This window comes from Mesoplodon bidens (assembly GCF_964165515.1).
Source record: "Mesoplodon bidens genome assembly, chromosome: 19".
NCBI classification, from domain to species: domain Eukaryota; kingdom Metazoa; phylum Chordata; class Mammalia; order Artiodactyla; family Ziphiidae; genus Mesoplodon; species Mesoplodon bidens.
In genome coordinates, this window is record NC_138179.1 from 17,418,378 (window position 1) to 17,433,992 (window position 15,615).

Here is a 15,615-nt window from a genome sequence, read left to right on the forward strand (position 1 = left end):
ACCCTCCCACCCTATAGGGCAAAAGCACAGGCTTTGAGTCCAGGGTTTCTCAATCACAGCACTATTGACATTTGGGGCTGGCTAATTTCTTGTGGCAGCTGTCCTGTACATAGTTGCTTGTTTAGCGGTAGCCCTGGGCCACTAGATGCCTTTAGCACCCCCCCACGACAATCAAAATTGTCACCAGACATGACCAAATGTCCCCTGGGGGCCAAAATCACCCTCAATTGAGAACCACTGAGTTAGACAAACTTGGATTCACATTCCAACTCTTACCAGCTGAGAGCTTGATGAAGATACTTAACATCTCTGAGCCTCAATTTCCTCATCTACAAAATTGAATGAATAATAAACTCATGGCTTATTGTAGGGTTTTAGAAAGGAATATGTTTGAAAACACCTAGCACAGTACGTGGCCCACGGTTGGTGCACTAAACACTACTTTCCTTCACTTTTCTCCTTGCCAGATCAGCAAGAGCTAACCTCACTCAGCATGGGCTGACTGCTGGGGCTGCTGCAGTTTCCCTCCCTGACCCTCCAAGCCATGACTTCCCAGAAACTCAATACCGAGTTTGGCGAAGGAGAGTGACTAATTTGGTACCAGATTCCCTAAAGCCCAAGTGTGCTTGGGTTGGGATTCATGGAGCACTTGGGAATAGAGCTGTTACAGAACATTATATCTCAAGATGTGGACTGCATATTGCCTGCATCAGAATTATCTAGTGCTTGTTAAAAATTCAGATTAAAAAAAAAATTCAGATTCCAGCGTCTCAATCAGAAGTACATAATAAAGTTTGAAAAACCATAGCTTGGGCCTCCCTGGTGGCGCAGTGGTTGGGAGTCCGCCTGCCGATGCAGGGGATACGGGTTTGTGCCCCGGTCTGGGAGGATCCCATGTGCCGCGGAGCGGCTGGGCCCGTGAGCCGTGGCCTCTGGGCCTGCGCGTCCGGAGCCTGTGCTCCGCAACGGGAGAGGCCACAGCAGTGAGAGGCCCGCATACCGCAAAAAGAAAAAAAAAAAAAAAAAAAAAAAAAAAAAAAAAAAAAAGAAAAACCATAGCTTTAGGGCTCAGACTGGGGAAGGTGTCAGTACCCCAGAAATCTTAGGGCACCAGTGCCCAGTATTGCAAGGACATCCCTGTTTAAGGGATGGAAAGAACTGTAAGACATAAGGTTAGTTACACTCAAGGTCATTGCTGCATTGCAAGTCAAAACCACTAGAGGGCAGGGCACACACAAACTTGCAGAAAGAAAAAGTAACTCCTGTTCAGTCTAGGTAAACTGAGAGAAGAGCAAAGATCATGCGGACCAAAATTTTATTGGTACTAAGAAGCTCGCACAAAGGAACTTCCCTGGTGGTCCAGTGGTTAAGACTCCGTGCTCCCAATTCAGGGGGCCCGGGTTCGATTCCTGCTCAGGGAAATACATCCGCATGCCGCAACTAAAAGATCCCACGTACCGCAACTAAAGATCCTGCATGCCACAGCTAAAAAAAAAAAAAAAAAAAAAAAATTCCACATGCCAAAACGAAGATCCTACATGCCGCAACTAAGACCCGGCACAGCTAAATAAATAAATAAGTATTAAAAAAAAAAAAAAAAAAGAAGCAGGCACTACCTCCAGACCATCCTTTGGTCTCAGGTACTCAGACCAATGTTGGGGATAGAAGATTGTCAAGAAACACCTAATTTCCCTGGTGAAAAAACAATAGTACATGACGATTACCAAAGGGGAAATGTCGGGGAGGGGAGGGGAGGGATAAATTAGGAGCTTGGGATTATACATATATATTACATATATAAAATAGATAACCAACAAAGACCTACTGTATAGCACATGGAACTCTACTCAGTATTCTGTAATTACCTATATGGGAAAAGAATCTGAAAGAGAATGAATATATGTATGTGTATAACTGAACCACTTTGCTGTACACCTGAAACTAAAACAACATTGTAAATCAACTGTACTGCAATAAAATTTTTAAAACAAAACAAATACTGCATGGCCAAGGAGTATGAAGAACATTGGTTTTAGAATGAGATAGGCCTGGGTTTGAATCCTGGTCTACCACTTCTTAGCTATGTGACCTAAGCAAGCTACCTAAGGTAGTCAGCTTCCTCATCCTAAAAGGGATCTAAGCTATCTTCTTAAAAGGGGTTGTGGTGAGAACTAAACAAATCAAAGTACGCAAAGTGCTTAGCACGATGCCTGGCTCCTAATCAGTGCTCATAAGTGGTGGTTGTGGGACTTCCCTGGTGGCTCAGTGGTTGGGAACCTGCCTGCCACTGCAGGGGACACGGTTTCGATCCCTGGTCCGGGAAGATCCCACGTGCTGTGGAGCAACTAAGCCCGTGCGCCACAACTACTGAGCCTGTGCTCTAGAGCCTGCGTGCCACAACTACTGAAGCCCGCGCGCCTAGAGCCCCGTGCTCCGTACGTAACAAGAGAAGCCACAGCAAAGAGAAGCCCACACACCACAACAAAGAGTAGCCCCCGCTCGCCGCAACTAGAAAAAGCCCATGTGCAGCAAGGAAGACCCAATGCAGCCAAAAATGAAAAATACATTTTTTTAAAAAACGGTGGTTTTAAGTTATTACTGCCCAAGGTCACGTGACCAAGCACATCAGGGGCTCTGGCTGCCCCTTCAAGAAAGATGGATGGAATTAGATCATGGCTGAGCCATTCCAGTCTCCTCTCTAATTAGGACTTTATTTTTTTCTTAAGTGCCTTTATGGAGCTCCCACATCTCCACACCAGACTCCTACATGAGGCAAACTCTCCTTCTAGGAGTGGGACTCAAAAAACAGACAGTGGGTTCGCCGTAGACAATGGCCTATCTATCCTGCAAATGAGTCACAACTGAGACCCCTTGAAGGAGTCCTGTAGTTTTGGTGCCAGCTCACTGGTTTCCGCTCCCTGTCCGTGCTGCACCCTCCCCCGAGCCACCGTGGCATCTGCAAGGCTCTGACCACAGCAGGCAGGCTCTGCAGCAAAGCAGAGGCAGCTCTTCAACAGGAAGTCTTGGGGGAACATTTCCTCCCACGAACTCCAGGCCTTTGAGCCTGGGCCTCTTCTCTCCCCCAGATTGCCCAGAATTAAAAAAAAAAAAAAAAAAAGGCGTTAAGAGGTCTGTCAGTGGGGAGGACTCCAGGTTAAAGGATCTGTGCACCACCTTCTAAGTCTCCATTCTGCCCCTTGGACAAGCCTCTTTGGAGGCTCTTGGTTTTCACCTGTAAAATATAAATAGTAACCGTCCCTCCTACCTCACTGAGTGTTGTGAGGGCCAAATGGAATGGTACTGATGAAATATTTTGTAAAACTAAAAGCTCTTTTTTTTTGGTAGGCAGCATGGAGGCGGTGAAGTGACTTATGTCAAAAGTCCCCCAAAGTCCCAAAAGTCCCCAAAAACCGGCTTCGGGTTTCTTCTCTGTAAAACCAGAGGGAGGTGGGGTGGTGGCAGGGATGATGAGCCACTTAAAGTCTGCCATCTCTAGGGAAAGCCTCCCTAGGTCCGCGACCCAGCACATGAAGGAGGAAGTAGGGAGGGGAGGGGAAATCCCGTGGGTCGCTCAGTATTCTCCTCTCCTGCCCCTTTCACCCCGAGCAAGCGAAGCCGCCACCGGGCCCAGCAGAGCGCTGGGAGGGAGGGCGCCGAGGCCGGCCGGGCGGTGGCGCGGGCGGGAGGCGGGGTCCCCCGGACCAGTCGAGCCACGTGCGGTTGTTTCCGTGCCGGGGCGATCACGTGAGCAGCATCAGCTGACCCGTCACGGTGGAGCCCGGCGGTGGCGCCCCGCATCCCCCGCCCTGCCGCTCTCGGAGTGCAGGACCTTGCTGAGGGGTAAGTGCGCCCCCGCGCCCCCTCTGTCCCCGGCCCACCCCCGCCTCCTCCGCCCCAGCCCCTGTCCCTCTCCCATCCCCACCCACCCGGCTTGGCACTCCGGAAGCTGTGGCGAGGAGGGCCGTGGCCGGGCTCAGCCCCGCGCCGCCCCCAGGCAGCCAGGAGGGGATGGCCCTGGGGAGCAGGGGGCGGGAAGTCGCTCTTACCACCGAGGCCGAGGGCTGGTCACCGCCCCCGAGCCCCGACATGGAGGAGCTGCTCCGGAGCGTGGAGAGAGACCTGAACATCGATGCCCGGCAGCTGGCTCCAGCCCCGGGGGGCACCCACGTGGTGGCCCTAGTGCCTGCGCGCTGGCTGGCCAGCCTCCGCGAGCGCCGGCTGCCCCCGGGACCGTGTCCCCGCGCTGAAGGCCTGGGCGAAGCGGAAGTCAGAACTCTCCTGCAACGCTCCGTGCAGAGGCTGCCCCCCGGTTGGACGCGAGTGGAGGTCCACGGGCTGCGGAAACAGAGGCTCTCTTACCCGCTGGGCTCCCTGCCTTTTGAGGAGGGGTCCGGCAGCCCGGAGACCCTCACTCGCTTCATGCAGGACGTGGCTGCCCAGAATTATCGCAACCTGTGGCGCCACGCATATCACACTTATGGGCAGCCCTATAGTCATAGCCCTGCTCCTGCAGCTGTCCCTGCCCTGGACTCAGTACGACAAGCTCTGCAGAGGGTCTATGGTTGCCCCTTCCTGCCAGTGGGCGAAGCTACCCAGTGCCCATCACATGCCAGAGATGGCCCCTGTCCTCCTCGGGGCAACCCTGCCTCTCCCAGTCTTCTGAGAGCTGAGGCTCTGTTGGAGTCACCAGAGATGTTGTACGTGGTGCACCCCTATGTGCAGTTCTCCCTGCATGATGTGGTCACCTTCAGCCCTGCCAAGCTGACCAACAGCCAAGCCAAGGTGCTCTTCATTCTCTTCCGCGTGCTGAGGGCCATGGATGCCTGTCACCGCCAGGGACTGGCCTGTGGGGCCCTATCTTTGCACCACATCGCTGTGGATGAGAAGCTTTGCAGTGAGCTACGGCTGGACCTGAGTGCTTACGAGAAGCTCAGAGAGGATGAGAATGAGGAGATGTCTGTAGCAAGAAATGGAGCAGGCACTGAGCCTGGAGAGGAGGGAGGGAGGGGACCTGGGTGTCCCACCTGCCAGGAGGAACTTAGGGACCTCGTGCTAGACTGGGTCCATGGCCGCATCAGCAACTTCCACTACCTCATGCAGCTGAATCGGTTGGCAGGTCGGCGGCAGGGGGACCCCAACTACCACCCAGTACTGCCCTGGGTGGTGGACTTCACCACGCCCCGGGGGCGCTTCCGAGACCTGCGCAAGTCCAAGTTCCGCCTCAACAAGGGGGATAAACAGCTGGACTTCACGTATGAGATGACGCGGCAGGCGTTCGTGGCAGGTGGCGCGGGGGGCGGGGAGCCACCGCACGTTCCCCACCACATCTCTGACGTGCTTTCTGACATCACATACTATGTGTACAAGGCTCGGCGCACACCCCGGTCGGTGCTCTGTGGACACGTGCGGGCGCAGTGGGAGCCCCATGAGTATCCTGCAAGCATGGAGCGTATGCAGAGCTGGACACCTGATGAGTGCATCCCCGAGTTCTACACCGATCCCTCCATCTTCTGCTCCATCCACCCTGACATGCCTGACCTGGACGTGCCGGCCTGGTGCAGCTCCAGCCAGGAGTTCGTGGCTGCCCACCGGGCGCTGCTGGAGAGCCGAGAGGTGTCCCAGGACCTACACCACTGGATTGACCTCACCTTTGGCTACAAACTCCAGGGCAAGGAGGCCGTGAAGGAGAAGAACGTGTGTCTGCACCTGGTGGACGCCCATACGCACCTGACCAGCTACGGCGTGGTGCAGCTCTTCGATCAGCCGCACCCCCGGCGCCTGGCCGGGGCCCCTGCCCTTGCCCCTGAACCTCCACTCATCCCCAGGCTGTTGTTCCAGACCATCCAGGAGAGCACAGGCCGGGAGGACTTCCCAGCACAGCTTGCGAATGGAACAGGCAGGCCGGTTTTGGAGGCCACTCCCCGTGAGGCTGCCTGGGCCAGGGACAGGCCCGTGGTGGGGGAGGATGACTTGGAGCAGGCCACAGAAGCTCTGGATTCCATCTCCCTGACTGGGAAGGCAGGTGACCAGCTGGGCCCCTCCTCCTCCTCCTCTTCCTCCTCCTCCTCCTCCTCCTCCTCTTCTAGTCAAGCCCCTCCAGGCCTCCTGCCTTTCTCAGGGGCCTCAGCCTCTCGACCAGGCCGCCGGAACAAAGCTGCTGGGGTAGACCCCGGGGAAGGTGAGGAGGGCAAGATTCTTCTTCCGGAGGGCTTCGGTCCTCTGCAGGCTCTGGAAGAGTTGGAGAAACTGGGCAACTTCTTGACCAAAGGCCTGGGGGGCCGCTTGGAGGTGCCTCAGCAGCCCCAGGTCCAGCGAGCCGTGCAGCTGCGGGACCTCTTCCATCGGGACATGCAGGCGCTGGGTGTCCTGTTGGCTGAGATGGTGTTTGCCACCAGGGTCCGGACACTGCAGCCTGATGCGCCTTTGTGGGTACGATTCGAGGCTGTTCGGGGGCTCTGCACACGCCATCCCAAGGAGGTCCCTGTGTCTCTGCAGCCCGTGCTGGACACGCTCCTGCAGCTCAGTGGCCGTCAAGGCCCCGTGGTTGCAGGGAGGGGCAAGCTGGACCCGCTGTTCGAGTACAGGCCCGTCTCCCAGGGCTTGCCCCCGCCCTGCCCGGCCCAGCTCCTCAGCCTCTTCAGCTCCGTGGTTCCCTTCCCTCCGTACTTCCCCGCGCTGCACAAGTTCATCCTCTTGTACCAGGCAAGGCGCGTGGAGGACGAGGCCCAGGGGCGGGAGCTGGTCTTTGCTCTGTGGCAGCAACTGGGTGCAGTTTTGGGTGACATCACCCCCGAGGGCCTGGAGATCTTGCTGCCTTTCGTGCTGTCACTCATGTCTGAGGAGCACACAGCCGTGTATACGGCCTGGTACCTATTTGAACCTGTCGCCAAGGCACTGGGCCCCAAGAATGCTAACAAGTACCTACTGAAGCCTCTCATTGGTGCCTACGAGAGCCCCAGCCGGCTACACGGCCGCTTCTACCTGTACACCGACTGCTTCGTGGCCCAGCTCATGGTGCGGCTGGGCCTGCAGGCCTTTCTCGTCCACCTGCTGCCCCACGTCCTGCAGGTGCTGGCGGGTGTGGAGACCTCCCAGGAGGAAAGCAAGGGCCTGGCGGGGGCTGCAGAGGATGAGGAAAGTGGGCTCCTGGGGGCCAGGCCTAGCTCCTGTGCCTTTGGGGAGGAGATCCAGATGGATGGGGAGCCGGCTGCCTCCTCGGGCCTGGGGCTCCTGGACTACACGTCTGGCGTCAGCTTCCATGACCAGGCCGACCTCCCTGAGACGGAGGACTTCCAGGCCGGGCTCTACGTGGCCGAGGCCCCTCAGCCCCAGGAGGCTGAGGCTGTGAGCCTGGGCCGGCTGAGTGACAAGAGCAGCACCAGCGAGACCTCCCTGGGCGACGAGCGGGTGGCAGACGAGGGGGGCGCCCCGGTGGACAAGAGCAGCCTCAAGTCAGGTGACAGCAGCCAGGACTTGAAGCAAAGCGAGGGCTCCGAGGAGGAAGAGGAGGAGGAGGAAGGCTGTGTGGTGTTGGAGGAGGGGGAGGGGGAGCAAGATGAGGTCCCCGAGGCGTCTGAGCTCACGCTGTCCAACACGGTGCTGTCCATGGATACGGTTGTGGCCAGTGACGGCGGGGCTGACGGGGAGGAAGAAGAGGAACCACTGACCGAGCAGTCGGAGGGCAAAGAGCGGAAGATCCTTCTTGGTGAGTTCTCAGGCCTGGAGGTGTTGGTCTAACAGTCATCATGTGCGGAGCCCTTGCCCCGTGCCAAGCAGTGGGTCGAGCAGATCCACACGCAGCAGAGCCGTGGGCCTGCCCTCCTGGAGCTCACGTCCATGCTGTAGGCAGTCTTCCGTAAGCATGAGTTCTGTTAGTGCTACAAACAGCATGGCTGGCTACCACGAGGGAATAGAACATGGGCTTAGATCTCATTTTCAGGGGTCAGAGAAGGCTTTCTTGGAAGTAGGGCCCGCTGAGGTTGAATGAGGAGGCGGTAGCTGGGCAAAAATGGCAGGTTCTGCGGTGGGAAGAGCGTTCCAGGCAGAGGGAACAGCATGTGCAAGGCTCTGAGGCTGTCACGGTTCCATTAAAGAATCTGTGAAAGGCCAGTGCGGTTAGACCGAGAGGGTGAAGAGAAGCGGAACGGGAAGAGGCCAGAGGGGGTGGTAGCCAGGGCCTCATTTCGGAGCTGGGGGAGATTCACTGAAAGGGTCACCTTCCTGCTGGGTATGCCCGAGTAGAGGTGCCTGGAGCAGCCCCAAAGCCAGACTCCCATGGGCCAGCTCTGCAGCTGCTAAAGGGAGGGTGGTGGCGTGGGGTGGCCAGGCGCTGGCTGGGCTCCTGGGCAGAGTTGGAGTCCACGTCGGCTAGGCGGGGTCCGTGGGGTGGGGTGGGGGAGTAGTGAGCCGCCGTTATCTGATGAGCTCAGGGCCTGCTCCCGCCCTGCAGATACGGCCTGCAAGATGGTCCGCTGGCTGTCCGCCAAGCTCGGCCCCACCGTGGCCTCTCGCCACGTGGCCCGGAACCTGCTCCGCCTGCTGACGTCGTGTTACGTGGGTAAGGCCGGGGATGGGGCTTCCTCCAGCCCTTTGCCCATCTTCGTCCCCCTGTAGCGGATCCTTCCTACTTTCACCTCTGACCACCTCCTGGCCCGGTCCTGGGTCCCAGTCTGTAAGCTCCTTCCTTCCTTGGGTGAGGCACGGGGAGACCCCAAGCTAGAGTGAGCAGGAGTGGCCGCCACAGTCCCTGAAGGCCCACCTCCCTCCTGCCCTCCACTGGCTACTCAAGGCTGCTGGCCCTTCCTTGGCAGGGCCCACCCGGCAGCAGTTCACCGTGAGCAGTGACGACAGCCCCCCTCTGAGCGTGGGCACTGTCTACCAGAAGAGACCAGTACTGGGCGATATAGTGTCAGGCCCCGTGCTCAGCTGCCTCCTCCACGTCGCCCACCTGTACGGGGAGCCCGTCCTCACCTACCAGTACCTGCCCTACATCAGCTACCTGGTCAGTCACCATTTGGCAGCCGGGGTCTGGGCGGCTGAGGGCCGACCCAGGACCTCTTTGGGTTCCCGGTGGTCTGTGAGGCAACCTGGCCCTCATCTGCTCTGTGGCCCTAGGTGGCCCCGGGTAGTACCTCAGGCCCCAGTCGACTGAACAGCCGCAAGGAGGCGGGGCTGCTGGCAGCGGTGACTCTGACCCAGAAGATCATCGTGTACCTCTCAGACACCACCCTCATGGACATCCTGCCCCGTATCAGCCACGAGGTCTTGCTGCCCGTGCTCAGCTTCCTCACTTCCCTCGTCACGGGGTAGGGCCCTGCACCACCGCACAGGGGAGCAGCCCAGCTGAGGGGGCGACCTGGGGTGCGGGGCGTCAGGAGTCCTGGTTCTCATCCCAGCTGGGTGACCCTGAGCAAGCCACACCTGTCTGTGCCTTCGTTTCCTCATCTGGTCTGGACCACTTGGTCTTAGAGCTCCTTTCGTTTACAGCTTTGGATAGATCTGGGAAAGCCCTGCAGAGTCAGTGGGGGCCGGAGCTTATAAGCTCTATTTCCAGGTTCCCAAGTGGAGCCCAGGCCCGGACTGTCCTGTGTATGAAAACCATTAGCCTCATCGCCCTCATCTGCCTGCGCATCGGACAGGAGATGGTCCAGCAGCACCTGAGCGAGCCTGTGGCCACCTTCTTTCAAATCTTCTCTCAGCTGCATGAGCTTCGGCACCAGGTGGGCAGACCTACCTGTCTGGGGTGGGCTGGCCAGGGGCCGTGGCCTCCGCTGACTCCCCGGGCTTCCTGCCCACAGGATCTGAAGCTGGAGTCCGTGGGCCGCAGTGAGGGCCAGCTGCCAAAGGTGGCCTTCTCCGATGGGCAGCTGCGGCTGGTGGACCCCACCCTGCTGGACGAGCTGCAGAAGGTGTTCACCTTGGAGATGGCGTATACAATCTACGTGCCCTTCTCCTGCCTGTTGGGTACTGGCCCATCCCTTCCCCTCCCAGCCTCTGTGGCCACAACTCTTCCCCTGGGAGGGCCCCATGCTCCCCCAGCCCCTAGAGTCAGGAGTGGGTGTTAAGCACAGTTCTCTGGGTCAGAGCAAAGGGATTTGGCCTTAGGCCCCCGAGTCCCAGTGACATATAAACAGGGATTGAGCTTTGGCCAGCAAGGAGGCACGGGAGCAGCCTGGCCTGTCCCTGGGGCAGGCATGGCAGTCAGCCTGCCGGACTGACGTCTTAGCAGCCGTCTGAGAGGAATGAGCAGCCCACTGTTCACGTAGCTTCCCGTATAGGCCTGGCCCTGTGCCAAGCGTCTACGTGTGTCATCGCCCTGAATAGGATGAACAGCCCTGGTCAGATATGTTGTCATCCCACCACTGAAATCTAGGCTGTGGGAGGGAGAGCATGACCTGTCCTGTTCACCGTTCTGTTTCTGATGCCCAGCATGGCACGCAGCACATGTGGAAGATGCTCACATGTCCATACTGAAGGAATGAATCCACATTTTCCTGGGGAGGAAATAGGCTCAGAGATGAAGAGTTACTTGCTTAGAGTTGCACAGACAGTACCTGCCCTGCCTTCTGTGGTTCCCGAGCCCTTGGGTGGGTGGTGGCAGTCGCTTGCCATCTCCCCTAATCTCAGGACCTCTCCCGCTCCCATTTAGGTGACATCATCAGGAAAATCGTCCCCAACCATGAGCTGGTGGGGGAGCTGGCGGGGCTGTATCTGGAGAGCGTGAGCCCAAGCAATCGCAACCCTGCCAGCATGGAGCCCACCGCGCCCAGCACCGGCCCTGAGTGGGACCCCCAGGGTGGGAGCTGCCCCCAGGACGACGGCCACTCGGGGACCTTTGGGAGCGTCCTGGTCGGGAACCGCATCCAGATCCCCGATGACTCCCAGCCTGAGAGCCCCGGCCCGCTGGGCCCCATTTCCGGGGTGGGTGGCGGGGACCTCAGCAACCAGAGTGAGGACAACGCGCTGAAGCTGGAGCTGCCGCGGAGCGCGCACGGGCTGAGTGGGAACTGGCTGGCGTACTGGCAGTACGAGATCGGCGTGAACCAGCAGGATGCCCACTTTCACTTCCACCAGATCCGCCTGCAGAGCTTCCCCGGCCACTCAGGGGCCGTCAAGTGTGTGGTGCCCCTGAGCAGCGAGGACTTCTTCCTGAGTGGCAGCAAGGACCGCACTGTGCGCCTCTGGCCCCTCTACAACTCTGGGGACGGAACCAGTGAGACAGCCTCGCGCCTCGTCTATGCCCAGCACCGCAAGAGTGTCTTCTTTGTGGGCCAGCTTGAGGCCCCGCAGTGTGTGGTGAGCTGTGACGGGGCTGTGCACGTCTGGGACCCCTTCACAGGTGAGCGGGCCCAGGTGAGGTCTGTTGTGTTGCTGCTGTCCTGTACTCCACCAAGGGTGGTGGGTTGGGGTATAATGGTATGTGGTTTAGGGTGACCCAGTGAGGCCACAGAGAGGAGCATCTAAGACTCAGAATCCGTCATACCCAAGTTTGAATCGGCTCTGCCAACTTACTTGCCGAGTGACCTTGAGCAAGTCACTGCTGCTGGAAGTATCAGTTTTCCTATCTGCAAAATGGGAATCAGAACAGCTGCTTTAGAAGATAATGCATAGGGGTTTGGCTTAACGTGGAGCACATAGTACCTGGTTGGTAATCAGTTGCTCACTTATTTTTTGTCATCATTGTAGGCAGAAATAAGGTTAAAAAGCAGCGGGTGAGGAGGTAGAGTAGCACTGAGGTAGGTGGTGGGGAGGTAGCTTTCGGCGGGGGTGCTGTGTGAAGAGAGGGGCCTGGCTTGGCCGTGGAAGTAGGAAGGTGGGAGGGTCAAGAAACATCTTTAGGGCTTCCCTGGTGGCGCAGTGGTTGAGAGTCTGCCTGCTAATGCGGGGGACACGGGTTCGAGCCCTGGTCTGGGAGGATCCCACATGCCGCGGAGCGACTAGGCCCGTGAGCCACAACTACTGAGCCTGCGCGTCTGGAGCCTGTGCTCCTGCAACAAGAGAGGCCGCAATAGTGAGAGGCCTGTGCACCGTGATGAAGAGTGGCCCCCACTTGCCACAACTAGAGAAAGCCCTCGCACAGAAACGAAGACCCAACACAGCAAAAATAAATAAATAAATAAATAAATAAACTCCTACCGACAACATCTTCAAAAAAAAAAAAAAAAAAAGAAACATCTTTAGCAGCATTTATTGAGGTTTCCTGGGATGTGGGAGGCACGTACGGGGTGCGTTGGGGGGATAGGAGGAGTCGAGGCTCTTCCATCAGTGGCCGGGACCCAGATCCACCGTGCCTTTCCTTCCCAGGGAAGACCCTTCGCATGGTGGAGCCGTCGGACAGCCGGGTGCCCCTGACCGCCGTGGCTGTCATGCCCGCCCCCCACACCAGCATCACCATGGCCAGCTCTGACTCGACCCTGCGCTTTGTAGACTGCCGGAAGCCTGGCCTGCAGGTCAGGGGCATCCTGTTCCCTGAGCCCTGGCCTGGGTGCCTGGCAGGGAGGAGGGAGGAGAGACCCCTGCAGAGAGGAGGCCAGGGCAGAGTTTCTCTTTGGTGACAGATCATCCGCAAACCCTGGGGGGTGGGGGGTGGGACTCTGGCTCTGGGATTTGGGGAGCCCCCCCTTGATGGGGGACGAGGCTCAGGCCTTCCAGCTGTGTGGGTTGGGGGGTGAACTGGACCTCGGGGAGATGCGGGTTGGAGCAGGCGGTGGCCCCTCATCTTGTCTTCCTCTGCCCGCAGCATGAGTTCCGCCTGAGCGGCGGGCTGAACCCTGGGCTTGTCCGCTCCCTGGCTGTCAGCCCCAGCGGCCGGAGCGTGGTGGCCGGCTTCTCCTCGGGCTTCATGGTGCTCCTGGACACCCGTACGGGCCTGGTTCTGCGTGGCTGGCCTGCCCATGAAGGGGACATCCTGCAGATCAAGGTGACAGACCAGGTTCCCTTCCCCTCCTGGCTGAGTGCTCCAGCCCTCACCTCTGCTTAGAGCCCACCCAGGACAGGCTCCAGCTGACCTCCCTTATACCTGCCCGAGGGCTGATGGGCAGGGAGGGTCAGGAGGCAGCTGCACCACGGGGGCCTCGGCAGGAGGCTGGCCGCTGGGAGGAACCGGGGGGCCGAGCTGACCCTGCTGCTTCCTGGCGATGTTCTAATGAGTAACCCTTGTCCATATTTGTCTTGCTTGGAGGATCAGGGGTCGGGCCCTGTCCATGACCCAGTCAGGTTAAATAAAGCTCAGCTGGGAGGCTGTTTACTGCCCCCAGACCACTGAGCAGAGTCCATGCCCCCAGCTGGGCTGTCCCTGGTGCGGGCAGGGGCGGATTGGGCATGGGAATCCTGCCCCCACCTCCACCCCCAGCCCATTTTCAGTCACAGACCTCCAGGAACTGCTCAGGGAGGTGCAGGAGGGGAGGAACAGGGCTCTTTGTGGGAGGGTTTTTCCAGGCAACTGGGACTCCCTCCCCATCCTCAGTGGCAGCCAGGGCACATGCACTGCCACTGCTGGGGGCAGGCAGCCCCTGGTTCCCTCCAGGGCCCCCCAGGGGATCCTGGGTTCTGGGTGCCTCTAAATTCTGACTTTCCAAGAAAGCATCAGGAGGTCTCTGGGGTCAGCCTGGGTGTTAATCCTGGCTCTGCCACTTATTGGTTCTGTGACCTTGTATGATTACTTAACTTTCCTGAGCCTTAGTGTTTTCCTCTGTAAAATGGGAACAATGACAACACCTTCCTCATAGAGTTGTTATGAAGATTAACCACGGTAAGACGTTTAATGTACCTAATACAATGCTTGACATAGTAAGTGCCCAAATTATAATGATGACTAGGTTGATGACACTTAATATATTCCTGTTAACTAACATTAATATAACGTGGGAGGGTGGCAGCCCGTCCCCGGCTCAGGACGCCCTGTCTTCCTGGGAGATCCTATGGGAGGAAACAGGAAGACCCTGGGCCCTGCTGAGGCTCTGCTCTCCCCGGGCAGGCGGTGGAGGGCAGTGTCCTGGTCAGCTCCTCCTCGGACCACTCCTTGACTGTCTGGAAGGAGCTGGAGCAGAAGCCCACGCATCACTACAAGTCAACCTCCGACCCTATCCACACCTTCGACTTGTACGGCAGCGAGGTGGTAACCGGCACCGTGGCCAACAAGATCGGCGTCTGCTCCCTGCTTGAGCCGCCTTCCCAGGCCACCACCAAGCTCAGCTCCGAGAACTTCCGTGGCACGCTCACCAGCCTGGCCTTGCTGCCCACCAAACGCCACCTCCTGCTGGGCTCAGACAACGGGGTCATCCGCCTCCTGGCGTAGTCCGAGGCAAGAGCTGGCCAGGCGGAGGTGGGCACACGTCCTCCGGGAGTCCATCCCTCACCTTTGTTTCCCCAGCAGCATCCCTCCTGGCAAGCCTCAGGCCCCATGCCCTGGGTACCCACATGGCCTGCCAGCTAAGGTGGCATGGAGGTCTGGGCTCCTGTGCCCCCAGAGCCACTGAGGCTGCCAGAAGGGATCTCGTTCATGGCTTGGGGCGATGCTGCTCCACCGAGCCAGCAGGAAGCAAGAGGCAGAGCCTGGAGAAAGCATCGCTGCCCTCTCTTCTCCCCGGCTCCACCCTCTGCATCCACATGGGGACCGGAAGCTCTGGAAAGGGGAAGGGAGACTCTCCCTGCCTAGCCGGTCTCCAGCCACAGCACCCCTCGCTGGGCTCTCTCTGCCCCTGTCCTGCAAGGACGGGGATGCCACCCCAGTCCAGGACACTGATGGTGCTTGGACTCCAGCCTCTAAGGGCTGGCCATGGTCCAGGAGTTAGGGGCCTTGGGCGGGGGTTTAAGTGTCCTCCCAGCCAGGCCCTGCCCAGTGTGGGACCAGTAGGGGAAGAAAGAGGGCGGGACCAAAGGAGAGAAGATGGACTGGGCCCGGTGGTGGCTGCCAGGAGCGACCCCATGCCTTGCCTGCCCACCCGTCACTACAGTGTTTGTGCCTTGAGCTGAGGAGACAGCCCCTGGGTCCAGAGCCCCTGGGGGAGCAGGTCCAAGACCCTGAAAGAAGGGGCAAGAAGGATCATCTCTGCATCTCAGGTCTCCCTCCCCCAGGGGACAGGAAGACCCAGGCATCCCCGGGTCCTCACGTTCTGGAGCAGATGAGGTCTGAGGCGGGGCCTCTGCTGCCTTCTCACTATTTGCAATAGATGCAAATATGATCAATAAATTCTTTGGAAGAGCCATGGAACCGAGTGAGGCTTCTCTTTTTTTTCGGCCGTGCAGTGGAAGCGCGGAGCCCCAACCCCTGGACCACTGGGGAGGTCCCCGAGTGAGGCTTTTCCTGACGACGGTGCCAGGGTGGGGAAAAGTTGAAACCCTGCAGCTTCCAGGACAGCGAGGAGAGAGTGAGGAGGTGCGGAGGCAGCCTGATCACTGTTCTTCAGGCGGTACTGGGTACAGGGCTTCTGGTTCGTGCAGCCCCAGGCCAGTTTCTAGAACCCTCACCCTTGAGGAGGGTAAGGAGGTATTGCTCCTGATGAAGTAGGGTGCTGGGAGAGGCTGTGTCCCTCTGCATCTTTTCTCTCCCCACCCCTGCCTTCTGGATCCAGGCTGGAGGCATCCAACCAGGAGCCTGGGCATGTGAGGGTTGAG

General features: G+C 58.6%; 1 protein-coding gene across 3 annotated transcripts; it reads left to right on the plus strand.

Moving 5' to 3' along the window:
• Positions 1-3,575: 3,575 nt before the first annotated feature.
• On the plus strand, positions 3,576-15,202 carry WDR81 (WD repeat domain 81). Of its 3 annotated transcripts, XM_081218723.1 has the most exons (10): positions 3,576-7,705; positions 8,450-8,557; positions 8,811-9,001; positions 9,115-9,305; positions 9,554-9,719; positions 9,798-9,963; positions 10,649-11,338; positions 12,304-12,449; positions 12,740-12,919; positions 13,976-15,202. In XM_081218723.1, exons 1-10 carry the CDS (start codon positions 4,009-4,011, stop codon positions 14,294-14,296), a joined length of 5,856 nt encoding a protein of 1,951 aa, XP_081074849.1. In that variant the 5' UTR covers positions 3,576-4,008; the 3' UTR covers positions 14,297-15,202. The 3 variants fall into 3 exon arrangements, 2 of the variants coding, with proteins under 2 accessions (XP_081074849.1, XP_081074848.1); XR_014013951.1 differs by lacking the exon at positions 13,976-15,202 and having other exon boundaries at positions 10,649-11,352; positions 12,740-12,861; XM_081218722.1 differs by having other exon boundaries at positions 9,554-9,963.
• Positions 15,203-15,615: the final 413 nt, after the last annotated feature.

Excerpts from the sequence above, each read along its gene's own strand:
- WDR81 (XM_081218722.1), top strand. The coding sequence starts at position 4,009 with ATGGCCCTGGGGAGCAGGGGGCGGGAAGTCGCTCTTACCACCGAGGCC. Across the intron at positions 8,558-8,810 it reads GCTGACGTCGTGTTACGTGG|GGCCCACCCGGCAGCAGTTC; the intron begins GTAAGGCCGGGG and ends CTTCCTTGGCAG. Across the intron at positions 9,002-9,114 it reads TGCCCTACATCAGCTACCTG|GTGGCCCCGGGTAGTACCTC; the intron begins GTCAGTCACCAT and ends CTGTGGCCCTAG.